Source organism: Dermacentor andersoni, chromosome 3 (assembly GCF_023375885.2).
Source record: "Dermacentor andersoni chromosome 3, qqDerAnde1_hic_scaffold, whole genome shotgun sequence".
NCBI lineage: Eukaryota > Metazoa > Arthropoda > Arachnida > Ixodida > Ixodidae > Dermacentor > Dermacentor andersoni.
Genome location: NC_092816.1, coordinates 102,698,652 through 102,712,655, shown reverse-complemented (window position 1 = coordinate 102,712,655; position 14,004 = coordinate 102,698,652). Strand labels below are relative to the sequence as shown.

The 14,004-nt window shown below is 47.4% G+C and overlaps 1 protein-coding gene and 1 pseudogene across 2 annotated transcripts in view; one reads left to right on the top strand and one right to left on the bottom strand.

The window, feature by feature from the left end:
- The window catches only part of LOC126540855 (nose resistant to fluoxetine protein 6-like), a 104,989-nt gene that overhangs the window by 76,179 nt on the left and 14,806 nt on the right, over window positions 1-14,004 (top strand). For both annotated transcript variants that reach the window (XM_055076219.2, XM_055076225.2), the window contains exons 9-12: window positions 2,826-2,912; window positions 4,720-4,885; window positions 6,847-7,010; window positions 8,966-9,088. In XM_055076219.2, coding sequence (XP_054932194.1) covers window positions 2,826-2,912; window positions 4,720-4,885; window positions 6,847-7,010; window positions 8,966-9,088 — 540 coding nt within the window. The remainder of the gene's footprint in view (window positions 1-2,825; window positions 2,913-4,719; window positions 4,886-6,846; window positions 7,011-8,965; window positions 9,089-14,004) is intronic.
- On the bottom strand, window positions 10,518-10,674 carry LOC126542585 (U2 spliceosomal RNA; annotated as a pseudogene).

The following is a 14,004-nucleotide window of genomic DNA, read 5'->3' as shown; positions in this document are numbered from 1 at the left end:
ACGGCCATCGGTTACATCCCCTTCTCATTACATGTCCTGCCAATGCCCATTTATTTTTCTTGATTACAACTAAGATGTCATTAACTCGCGTTTGTTCCCTCACCCAATCTCCTCTTTTCTTATCCCTTAACGTTACACCCATCATTCTTCTTTCGATAGCTCGTTGCGTCGTCCTCAATTTAAGTAGAACCATTTTCGTAAGCCTCAAGGTTTCTGCCCCGTAGGCGAGTACTGGTAAGACACAGCTATTATACACTTTTCTCTTGAGGGATAATGGCAACCTGCTGTTCATGATCTGAGAATGCCTGCCAAACGCACTCCAGCCCATTCTTATTCTTCTGATTATTTCCGTCTCATGATTCGGATCCGCCGTCACTACCTGCCCTATGTAGATGTATTCCCTTACCACTTCCAGTGCCTCGCTACCTATTGTAAATTGCTGTTCTCTTCCGAGACTGTTAAACCTTACTTTAGTTTTCTGCAGATTAATTTTTAGACCCATTCTCCTCCTTTGCCTCTCCAGGTGAGTGACCATGCATTGCAATTCGTCCCATGAGTTACTAAGCAAGGCATTATCATCAGCGAATCTCAAGTTACTAAGGTATTCTCGATTAACTTTTATCCCCAATTCTTCCCAATCCAGGTCTCTGAATGCCTCCTGTAAACACGCTGTGAATAGCATTGTAGAGATGTTATCTTCCTGTCTGACGCCTTTCTTTATTGGGATTTTGTTGCTTTCTTCATGGAGGACTACGGTGGCTGTGGAGCCGCTATAGATATCTTTCAGTACTTTTACATACGGCTCGTCTACACCCTGATTCCGCAATGCCTCCATGACTGCTGAGGTTTCGACAGAATCAAACGCTTTCTCATAATCAATGAAAGCTATATGTAAGGGTTGGTTATGTTCCGCACATTTCTCTATCACCTGATTGATGGTGTGAATATGGTCTATTGTTGAGTAGCCTTTACGGAATCCTGCCTGGTCTTTTGGTTGACAGAAGTCTAAGGTGTTCCTGATTCTATTTGCGATTACCTTAGTAAATACTTTGTAGGCAACGGACAGCAAGCTGATTGGTCTATAATTTTTCAAGTCTCTGGCGTCCCCTTTGTTATGGATTAGGATTATGTTAGCGTTCTTCTAAGATTCCTGTACGCTCGAGGTCATGAGGCATTGCGTATACAGGGTGGCCAGTTTCTCTAGAACAATCTGCCCACCATCTTTCAACAAATCTGCTGTTACCTGATCCTCCCCAGCTGCCTTCCCCCTTTGCATAGCTCCCAAGGCTTTCTTTACTTCTTCCGGCGTTACCTGTGGGATTTCGAATTCCTCTAGAATATTCTTTCTTCCATTATCGTCATGGGTGCCACTGGTACTGTATAAATCTCTATAGAACGCCTCAACCACTTGAACTATCACATCCATATTAGTAATGATATTACCAGCTTTGTCTCTTAACGCATACATCTGATTCTTGCCGAGGTGCAGTGGTGGCGTCGGGGTAGAACACTCGCCTCGCGTGCAAGAGGTGCAAGAAAAGAAGAAGGCAGGGAGGTTAACCAGAATAACGTCCGGTTGGCTACCCTACACCGGGGGAATGGGAAAGGGGATAACAAAGATCACAGGGAGAGAGAGGAGGGAAGGAAAGAAGGAAATCGCGGCGAGTTCGCTGACGCGTGTGGTCTTACAGAAATCGCGTTAATAGTCACAGATGGTCGCACAAACCCGTCGTCCTTAAGAAACACAAAAGCGCCTTCACCGCTTTATGGGCCGACGGGCGATGGGGGCGGTGCCGAACGCCGTATTATGCTACTCACGTCTGCGGCAGTTCCCGTTCAGGAAGGTTCGGCTTATTTTGTTTGCGTGATGGCCGGCGGGGCGTAACCAATGCGTTATGCCGTCATAGGCAGCGGAGGGAGGCTGGCTGCGAGGGCACGCGTAATCGATGCACGTGTGACGCATCCTCTCTTTTTGTATGCCCTTTAGTCACTTTCCATGCTCGCTGGTTTGGTATTTACTAGGCCGACCTATGCTGCTTGCTATCCTCCTAGTATAGACTCACACATTTCTGGCCTAGTTTTAACGCCTCCTTTCTACGTATGGTGTAGGAGGAAGGGCGGAAGTAGACTGGCTTGTACATTGTTTTGCGCCAGCGCGCCTATTGGTCGTTTGTCACTGTACTCCGGATGACAGCTATCAACCGACCCCGCAATTGGCTTAAACTGCGCATTCGTGCACTGTATTGGGAAACTGGTTTTCTGGCTTCACATGAACTTCTTCTACGGGCATGCCATATAATGCTACGCACGAGAAAGACCTCCACAGAAGCCACGCTTCCTACATGCAAATTAAAACGCAAATATGCCCTCAATAGGCCACCAATGAATCGATTTGGAAATGTTTGCCACGTGAAAATAAAAAGGCCTCTACCATAGCATTAATTGGAGCGCATCTTTAATTTTCTCCCTCAGTGTGGCTCGAAAATTCATTGACTTTAAAGCAAAGCATGAAGTTTAGAACTTTGCAAATGCGCAACTAGGAAAGGTGTCTCACTGGAGTGAACTTCACATGTAGAAGTGTATACAGGCAGCGTAAGCGAAAATGGATGGGAGAGTTCCTGTTCCCTCTTCTATATATTGCGGTGTCCTTCACCAGTACAACATAGTTTCGTCATGCAAACAATGTGTCATATTTCATGGAGGCGCGAGATGCATTGGAAAATTTCCTGATTTGGCCGATTGCAGTTGAAATGGCTATTGTTTTATCTGTTCAAGGATGCATTTTCCAGTCATTTCTCATACTTACGTCCTCTCAACCTTTGCAGCGGTTTCTTTCTCTGCCTAAGCGTGAGTAAGCAGAAGACAAATGGGCCTTTCGTTTTCCTCACTAACATCGTTAAACGTTTGATCAGGTAAGAAATTTGAGTTCTACTTCGTGCTTCTCGTTCACATAACCACACGTAGAAAGAGGAAGCGACAAAGGCAAGTTCTTACTCTTAACCGCCATGATGTGGCACAAGACGTGTCCATCAGTTCAAAACCAACCGAAAGCGTAAGCGCGAAAAACAAAAAAAAAAACATTTTGCAGACACATAGTCATGCATTTCGCGATGCACATTGAAATTATAATTTCCAGTGTCGCTCGAAGCGCGACACTGCCAATAGAAAAATTGCCCTCGCTCTACAGCGTAGCATGAAGCCATAAAGGCAAATTATACGTTTTTTTTTGTAAGGCAGGAAGTTTTCGCTCTCGCAAAACGGGAGACTTTTTAGCTTCTGGCAACTAATCTCTGAATGACAGCTTTTACTGTCATCCAATGCGTGATACACAAAAATAAGTAGTTATCCAGAGGTGACTGAACCATTAGCATTAATCCTTTATTCACACGCTCACATGCGATCAATGCTCCATTTCGACATCAAGGAGTCTTGCCGTTGCGTAAGACGAGATAGGTTAAGCCTGTGCATGTCACCCATCTCCGCGAAACCACACTCTGAGGGATCGCGATTTAGTATACCTTCATTGCTTACCGTACTATAGCGCAGAGTCGAATAACCGGTAAAGTCAACGATTAGGTTTTTAGAACTTTCCGCATCGCCAGTGGATTATGACTGCTAATGACTTGGCGCCACGTACGATGTGTAAATGACAACACTGGCTTTGTGCCGTCCCTTTAGACCTCGCAGCGTCCAAACGAACAGCTGACCCTGATAATAGCACTAAAACAGGACTACTAATTTGTCCTGAGCGTGAGATGGAGCTAAGCTGGAATTGATTTCGCAATTTATTTGTGGCTGTCATTAAGGGAGAGTAAGTGGCCAATTAAAACCGTACCGAAGCTGGCAGTCTGGCGTAATCTGAGTACTGTCATGACGTTATGCATGCGGTTGCATAAATTGCGCTTAGGTGTGCGGCAGTTAAGGAAATTAAACGTGCACGCGCACTCGGCGAAATACCCTCTCGCTAACACATCACGTATCGCGCAAAGCAAAGGCACTCCATTTTTTTTTTCCTTTCGCTCAGTAACAGCGCCTCTGCTGCGACCACTTACTTCACTTGTCTTTATCGTGGCGTTTCGAGTGCGGTTACAGCGGCATGATTGAGCGATGGTGAACAACTATTTCAATGACACAGCGGAAAATACGAGAGTATTTGGCAATAATTCATCCGACAGCGCAGTTCCAGAGCCGTCGTTTAGCTAGGGGGTATCGGTGCGCGCAACGCGCAGGTTCAAGTGAGAACTTGCCCGTTAGCGTATTATTCTTATTTTTCTGCGTCGTGCGCAACTTGCGAGAGTAACCGGGAACAAAGGTTTAAGGCATGCTCGTATTCTGGGAGTGCGGACGTGTCGGCATCCCTGTAGAAAATGCGTCTCTCCTCCACATTCCACGCGCAAGAGTGGAGCCCACGCCCGCCGTGGAAAAAGTGACGTCTTTATTCACGCTGTGGCCAAGGTGGTACTAAAACCGCGACGCGATGATGACCATGGGCGTCGCGATCGCAGAGACGGAAACGACGGGCAGGCACGGAAAGGCCAGTTTTGTGCTCCTGATTGCGGGTGCGTTAAATGAAAAAGAGGAACACAGGGCCCGGTTAATTAGATGCTTTCAGGGCTACCAGAACAGTGCGAGAAGCGATTGTCGGAAAGTGAGAATGAGCTATAGTATTTTAACACTATTCTGAATGATGTGGCAAGGTCTTCATCATTTCAATCGCAGATTACTTTTTCCACTTGCTTTCATCGTGATGTGCTTGTACCCGCTCCCGCACTTCGTCGCTGGACCTGACGTCAAGGCATTCTTCATGAAGCTAAACGACGAGATAGACAAGCACTGGTGGACACTTCTCCTCCTCATCAGGAATTTTTACGGAAGTGGTGCCGTGGTAAGCCTCGAAGATCCGCATGTTCCTCGTATGCGCGAATAGATATCTGGAAAATTGCACTCGCGGAACTACTGGCTTGTTTATTAGGCTCACGAAGTGCGACATAAACATATCGTTATTGCAGAATACATGCGGTGCAATAAACACAAACATTTTGGTGCACAGAACATGTATTGTGCTCTGCACCACAGTACATGTGGTGCACAGCGCCCAAACACAACAGATGGAGGAGGACAGCAGCATGGACGAAACGGTTGTTCCGAGAACATTTTCTCCATACGACCATTGTCTGCCTATTTGCTGCATTCCATGGTCAAAGACGTGAAACCAGCTTTCGCGGCCGCCATTCCAGTTCTATGCAGCGCACCAAATCGCAGTCGGCTGGGATACTTCATTCCTTAGCCTGGGCAGTGGATGCTTAATTGTTGTTGCCTTCTAGTGTATATAGAGTAGTTTGCCGTTTCCAGGTTCACTCCCAGGCAGGAATGATATAGATAATCAAATAAGGCGGTCGCTTCCACCACGGCATAATGCTCATTTGTGCACGGGATCGCTTATAATTTTTTACTAGCTGTGTTGTTTCTACGTGTAATGAGGAGCAACTGTGAATGAGATCCAGGTCTTAAGACAGCACTGAATGCGGTAATGAAAACCGCGTCCTGCAAAATATGCATTCCCGTCGGCTATTAAAATTAATTCAATGGGGCTTTACATGCCAACAAAGTTTTGCATTCCGTCGAGTCGAAATGTGGCTGCCGCGGCCGATATGGCACCCACGACCACGTGTCCCGCTACGCGACGGCATATCCACTCGGTTACAGCGGTGAGTCGAGGCTTTCAAAGCAGCGAATGGCTGTCGCGAGCAATTACGTCGCTGTGAATTGCGCTTGCGATACTGCGCCTTGTTTAGTATAGACAAATCACACGGTTCCTGCAAGAAAAGAAGCGAGCCTACACCGCTGGGCGCGCGGCATCTTTCTGCGTCTTCTCTTGTGCCGTGAGCTGTTCTAGCTTAATGGACCGAAACGTTGGGTTCGCCTGTTGTATCCGCCTTTCTTAAGTCTACGGCTGCATTTTGTGATGTTTCCTTTCATTTACAGATCTTTTCTTATTCGTCAAGCCGAGTGTGCCGTACGAGCGATAACAGCGGGGCGTCAGCGTCAAAGCGCATAACAAGCGGCGAAGTGTGAATGGCATGTCAAGTGTACAGTAATAAAAATGAGCGCCATTGCAGTACCTTCGTAAATACTAGCAAGGCTACGATACCCGCAGTTTCCAAACGTTGGCTTTTCTGCCAGGTCGGCAATGCCGTAAGCTATAGGTCACGCAGAAATGCGTGGCTGCTGTCACCATTTCGAGTGCCTATGCTTGTCGCACGGGTACGCCAAACTCATTGCGGCAGCTATACAATGAAAGTCGCTGCATCACAGCTGCGGGATGTAGAAAGCAACACATTGCATTCGCAGTCAGACAATGTCCCCCTTTGTTGCGAAAAAAGCGCACGCCCACTCAAATCACAGGAGAATCGGTAACCTGTCCGCTATATTGGAGGGCGTTTTTTTTTTCTGTGGACACCACCACCACAGAAATAAATTTCTTCTGAGCGCACGAAAGTAAAATCATAGCCCCGTGTACGTCTACCGTCATTGATGCACAGGCGACACAGCCCTGCGCCTTCTCCTGTCCGCGATTCTTAAATCTACCGCTAGGTGGCTTTCACTGGCGCCGCTTGCAAGCGGCACGCACTGCCTATGCAGTGTTGTCATTCATAGGTTGTAGTTTGACATTATCTAACCGGTTGAAATGATTGAACAATATCGAGGACCCTCAGTAGGCTGGCACAAACTTTTCTTGCTGTTAATAAAAAGAAAGGAACCCCTCCATGATCCTTACTCGCTGACACACACATAAACATAAGCCTTGGAATCATAGAGGGCAATAAAACATTCTATCATTTCCAGGGTCTGCACGGAACTGAATGCTCATGCGGACCGGTTGCCGATATAGACTGTAACAGGATCGTCACACCACCGCAACCACCATCACCACTGGTGCACGTGTGGTACCTGTCAGCCGATTTTCAGCTTTTTCTGATCTCTCTATTGGTGGCGTCTGTATTCAAGAGGTAAGTAGGTCTGTAAAATCCACTACAAATTTAAAACCAAAGTCAGCGCTAGCTGACTTGCATCTGCGAAGGGCTTTGAGAATTTTGTTGGAATTGACCGCTACAGTAAGATTCGGTGATCAGGGGCGCTATCACATAAAGCTACTCATAACTTTTCTATTCCAATTCTGCATTCAGCTCTCCATGATTGGTCAAAAATTTTTTGGACCACCCCCACTTCGCTTGTGTGTCAGGCAGTGTCACTAAAACCGCGACAGCTCCCCCATCTGACATGACGTGTACACACTGTTTGCGCATGATTCGACCGAACAAAAGAAAAATAATTATTTCTGATTCGACACCTTTGCGCCATTAGCCCTCTGCTATTGGTCAATAGGTTTCGGGTTGCAACCACTTCATTTTTCTGTCACGCGACGTCACAAAACCGCGAAAGCTCACCGCGTCAAAGTGACGTCTGCGCGTTAAAGATGCGTTATTATGCTGAACAAAGCTGAATTTTTTTGCTGAATAGCGGGAGATTGCCCCGTTCCGAAACAAATAGAAGATGGCTGCCCGCCGATCTCTCAGGCACTGCCTACTCGCACCAGTCCGAGAGCATGGATTTATTTGCCTACAATAAACCTTTTTGCGCGGCAGTATAACGTTATCGAGCGCTTTCGGTACGTATACGACATCGCCCTGCCATCTCTTCTTTGTTGAGGATCCATTCCGGCGGTATTTTTAACCTTCCCTTGCACGCCGCCAAGATTTTTGACCAGTCACCGTAAGCTAAGTGACCGCAAGCTAAGCGGACCAATCGCAGACGCCGGCACCACCTTCTTCGTCCGGTTATCTATTTTCAGTGATCTGACTCGGTCCATTCGAAACCCTCTCCACTTGAGCGTGCGCATCACCTCTCGTCAGCCAATTAGATAAGAAGAACCGCTCAATGTAGGCAATGTTATTTCTTTTCAAAGCAAGCAAAAGTGACCTCTCATAAAGGAGGGAAGCGTTTGATTGGGCGGCTAAGGCAACGCAGCGGGTAAGTTCCCGATGCTTGCATCAGTGGAATAAAAAAAAATATTGGAATACATTTACGTTATAGGGCCCCAGGTCTTGTACCGCGATACAAAAAGAAAACAAAAGAAACGAAGCTCATCCCAGGCAATTTCAAAATATGCCATGCCATTGCAGTGAACTGCGATGCCAACGCAACTAAATAAAAGAAAACGGTGCTTGTTTTGTTTGTTTCTTGCACTCTGCATTATGTCGCCCAATGCGTAGCCGTCCAAGCAACGGCAAACAACATTAGAGACTTTTAGCCTGTCCGCTATTCCGGCAAACGGGAGCGGTTTGGGTGGACTGCCGGATTTGCGGGGGCGTAAACGTGACGGCCGGAGTGGTGCAGCCGCCTAGTGACGTAGATTTCAACCAGGCAAACACAGAGCTAAAATTGCAGTAACCCACTATGTCCTGCTTCGCAGCTGGTGCAAATATTCGGCAGCGGCGTAATGGTGAAAACGATTAGTGCTTTATGTTTGTGTGGTTGAGCTTTGCACCACCAGCTGGCGCCACCAATCTGGCCGCTCACGTTTACGCCCCAGCTCAACCGGCAAACTGCCCGCGCTTGCCGGATTACCGGGTGCGTTAAAATTCTCTATCTGGATTCTGTGCACCTACGTGGCATTTGCATACTTTAATAATTTGGACTGCACCCCGTGACTGGCTCCCGACAGTTCACAAACATATTTTTTTCTCCTTTGGTATTACTAATGCTACGGCTATAAACAAATGCACCACGTGGAGCGTAAATCGTCGTGAAAGAACTAAACCAATCCCTACATACTATATTTCACATAACACCATGACAAATGAGACTCTCGAGCCCGAAGTGACCTGTTCCGACTCTCTAGCGTGCTTGTAAACGCCACAAGAGTTTCCGTGGGGTTCCATGTCTTGTGCGTTCGCTGCTGCAGTTGGAGGGTTCTGGCCGTGCGCGCTTTCATCTTGCTGTCCGGAATATGCTGCGCCATCGGAACGTGGGTCGTGGCGAGTTCTGATGTACTACCGTTCCTCATCTTTCCCGGTCCTCTTTTAAAGTGAGTATCAGTAAATGGCGGCTTCGTAGCATTGCAAAGTAGTGACAGAAAGGGAATCCTACAATGAGCATACAAGAATCGTCAGTGGCGACTTTCTATGACAGTCATGAACCATCAGTTATTTTCTTCCCCTTTTCGTTTAGTTGCCTCTTTCATATATATATATATATATATATATATATATATATATATATATATATACCAAATTGAGCGGGAGGGCGGGAGAGAAGGGAGCGAGGAGCAGGTGGCTTGTACAATTGAATAATATGAAATATTACCACAACTTACGATATGTATACATGATGTTCTCAATGCATAAAATTAAGGCATTGAAAATTCCCTGCCATAAAACACAAGCTTTATCAGCTACGTTAATGGCAGTTCATATGACCACAGCAGCTTGAATTCGCTCCCCGTTTTGGTCACCTCACCTAGTGTACCTGAAGGGTTTCATTAGCGCAGTGCTGAGATGTCACATCAGCGAGACTATGGACTGAGAGTCTCTCCAGCTGCCTCATTATGCTGCATAAAGTGTTTCTCTCTCTCTCTCTCTTGCATATAATCCACCATAAAGCTGCTGAAGTCGCTGTTCTTGCTTCCTTCCCTCTCAATGCGATTTCATTTCTTTTATCAGACACCTGCCTTGAGTTTCCCAGTTTACAAAATAAAAAGGAAAATGCTGCATTCCATCGAATGCTGAAAGCCTGTATTAACGTATTTCTGCCTACTGCCTTTTGCTTCTTGCCTCGGCAATTAGCCCATCACCAGTGTACAATATTAGCAATATCGTGATCCGGTGATCGTTGCGCCGAAATTTCTATTATTCCTTGTGTGTGTGTGTGTGTCTGTGTGCGTGTGCGTGTGTGTGTGTGCGTGTGTGTGTGCGTGCGTGCGTGTGCGTGTGTGTGCGTGTGCGTGCGTGCGTGTGTGTGTGTGTGTGTGTGTGTGTGTGTGTGTGTGTGTGCGTGCGTGTGTGTGTGTGTGTGTGTGTGTGTGCGTGCGAAGGGGGGATATTTTGTTCGCATAGAAAATTGGCAGTGCCCGAAGAGTGAAGCGATGACAGCAATACCAAATTATGGCGTTGCGTCCGGAAAAGGCGGACGGTGTTCTAGTAATACGGCGTGTGCCACAAGTTGGCGGGACGAAGCATTCAAGGCCACTTGAGTGCTTGCTGGACAGAAGGAACAGTGACCTGGCAGCTACCAGGCATCTTAGAATGCTGATGTGACGAGCAGCATCAACGGTGCAGTAGGCGAAATCCACGGGACTCCGCCGGAGTTAGTTAATCAAAATTCGGCGAAGCATTACATAATCAACATATTTGCAGAACACCACCTACACTTCTCTTCAGTCAAACTTCACACACTCGGGTGGCTGCAAAGAGCTAGGCACTGTTGTATGGTAGCTAAGCTGCATATTGCTACTTCCCAGCGGATCTATGTCTGTAGACCAAAAACCATGAAGCAGGCTTCAAGCACTCCGCTAACTTGCAAAAATAAGTTCGATATCTTAGGTCCAAACACAACCCGTATCAGATATCAAGCTGATAAGAACAGATACTACACTTTCACCCACGTTGGCGGTGTCTACGTTCGCACGGCCCTTTCTTTGTCGGCGTTCCAAGCGCTTGCGTTTCTAATTTCCTCCGGCTCCTCGGGGCGGTGACTCGGTTTTCCACGCGAATGTATATAAAAGTCAAGGTAAATTAGTCCGTACCTATGTTCACAGTCCTGTGTCACCTCTGCGTCGTATGCTTAATCAGCTTCGCTGGTCATCCACCTTCACAGAATGAATTGGCTCATGATTTTTTTAAGAAGCGCGTCTCTAATTTAAGGCGCAGATATAACCCGGCGTTTCCAGCGTGCCTGCCAGCGACCAGCTAAGTCGGACACGTCGCTCCTGCGAACCGAGTGAACGAGCGCCGCGACGAACAAAGCGAACGCAGAGCGCAGCAGGAGATGTAAGAAATGCGATAGCGCAGGAGGAGGCTGCAGTCCATGGTGCAGTCGAACAGTCGAACCATGAAGCGGAAAGCGGAGGGGAGATCGCTTGCTCATGCGCTGAGTTGCCGGCGGCCAAGCCAACCTCAGCCGCGTGGGCGATCTAATCTGTGCTTCCAGTGGGGGAAGGGGAGAGGCAGGGCGCCGTGAGGTGGGGAGGGCTATACTCGTCCGCGGCGTCAGCTGCTGAGGTCAGTCCGTGGTACCACCCTGTGTGACGGGGATCACTGCTCCTGCAAGGGGAGATGGCGAGCCGCCACAGAACAGCTATATAAGATTACACTCGCGGACAACTTTCTGTGGCAATGAAGGGAAAGCCACGGAGGCGTAGCTTCTGTACCTGTGTTACCGCACTAAATAGTCTCCAAGCGTTTGACAGTGCTTTTGGTTGCTGGGAACAGATGCTGAATCGACGCCGCTTCCACGCGCGATGGTTTCGCGTTTGCCCAGACGCGGAAGGCAAAAGCCGAAGAATCAGTAAACTTTGACATTCAGTGGTGTGTTTTGTCCTATTTAACTGCTGCTAATAAGGTGTTTATATCTTCTCTCTCCAAGCATAAACTAAAGTCAATGAAAACACGGCACTCTTTTCAGAAGCGCTCTCTCTTGTTTGCGCTTTGCCTCCGTAGCTTTCCCTTCATTGCGGTTGCTGCCCCCACCTCACCCCATGCTGAAAGTCGCCAGGCAGTCATCTGGCGACAATTGCAAACACAAACATTCCCCAGTCCGGTGCGATTGCAGGACATTTTCCCCGCGCAATACCCGACTGCTCTTTGCAAATTATGTCAGGAAACTAGAGCGACGCTGTCACACATGTTGTGGGAGTGTCGGGTTACATCAGCTACAATGGCAGTAGCTCCGGAGGCTCTTGCGTCGAAGTGGGCCGCCGCTCTGCGCAGCTCCAACCTCAAGACACAAGAGTGGGCTGTACAGCAAGCCCGAGAGGCGGCGACGAGGCAAGGCCTCGAAGTCCCCTCATGGGAGACCTGAGCCCGGGTCGTCAAATTTGCCGGATTCAGAATAAAGTTGTTTCCATCCATTCCCTTCATTGCCACAGAATGTTGTCCGCGAGTTTAGAGAAGGGACACTGTACGTGAAACAGTGCAACGGGAATAAGAGTAGCGGCGTCGTTGTTAACTAAGGTACGCGACCGACAGATGGCGCTAGCAAAAACAAAACTAATATCATCATTATTACATAGTGAGCAATATGGCCGCTACGGTAGTACCTGGTGGGCTCCCTGGTTCTGGACGCTTTGTTACCGATTTCGGTGCGGTAATTCGTGTGTACGCTACTCTAACATGACTACAGATATCATTATTATGTTGCCAGGTGACCGAGAGGCCTTAACTGGCCAAAAAGAACACTTCATATATGTAAGCTAACATTGTTTATTGTCAATGGTGAATGAAAACGTATAAATGCCGCAATTTTCGTACAGGTCAGGTGGAGTTAATGCAGTCAGTCACTGAGTTTACAACATAAAGGAATACAGACAGTCATCATTTATTGAAATTGAAAGCAGAAAATTGAGTTTTCTCATGGTGTTCGGCTAAGGCAGGGAGAACGAAGCTTCAGACAAACGATATTTATGCTGGCTTAACATTGTGCACTGTTAATCGAATTTACACCTTTCGGGGCTTATCTTGCCAATCAACAATATTCGTTGTCTGTCTTGCTTGCGTTTCCTTTTTTGAAAACGCTGGGCTCGCTACTTTCCTGTCGAGAATGCTTTGTCATGCTGATAACGTGCATCCCGTTCGTGACTTGGAAATACCGGGTCGCAGCGTTAAAGAAAAGACATGTGGACAAGACAGATGAGGATCGTTGTTGTGTCGCAAGCCACAAAGGGAATGCATTTATTTAGGAGTGTACTTGTATTGCGTACAGTGCTGCTTGGCGTGCTTCATAGTATACTGTCTTCGTTCAACGATTCAGCTATAGTTAAAAAAGAAACACAAAAGTGCTCGGCAAGGATGTACTTTCCTCAAGATAAGCTCGAGCTGCAATGCCCCACTGCTTTCATAGCACATTAGCGAGAGACATGAAGTATGGTATCGTATGGTAAACCTTCATTCTGGTCCTTCGGAACGCACGTCAGCACGTAGCGGGCCGCTCCCACGTCGTTACAGATAGGCCGAGCATCTTTGCTGCGTCACGGGCCCGATGGACAGCCCATACTGTGCTTAAAGATCGGGGCTGCTTAGGCAGCACAAAACTACAAACCTTTCTTCGTACAGCTGTTAACGGTTTGTTATCGCAAACGATGCTTCGCCTTTTGGGCGAAACTGCGTCGTTTTAATGAGCACGTCTTATCTAAGGCCCCCACATAATTGGTCTTAGCGAGACGCAAGTGACACGCTACAGTTGAGCTACAAAGCAACCAAGAAATGAAGTTAGCGCACCCTCCCTATCGGCCTTATAGCGGAGCGAGGAAATCATTATGCGTTCAGCTGCCAGCATGAGCGTTGTTCGCACGCGTACTACCGTTCCCGCTAAGCGGCTGCGTGCTAAGTTCTACCATACCCCTGTCTGAGTAGAGCGGATCGTAAACGCTCTGCTAAATCTAATAGACAATTTCGCCCTGCGTCGCTTACGCTCCACTCCACCCATATTTCACGCGCTCCGATGGCTGCAGACAAATCCTTCGGTTTCGCTTTCTTTTAGATGTGTATAAGCATGTCAATGTCTACCCAACGAGGAAGCCTGTCCGTCACGTAAGTCGAATGACTCCGAAGAAAATAATGTATAAAACATTGTTTCTATGAAGGGTTGGCGCAAATGTTTGATGATTATTGAATGACATCTAGAACCACATGTATAGAGCCGACTGGGTGCAATGCCGACTTCAGGAAAATTCATATTTTCTTAAAATTTAATGTCAAACACGCCACATACCCGTTGCGTTTCGGTGGT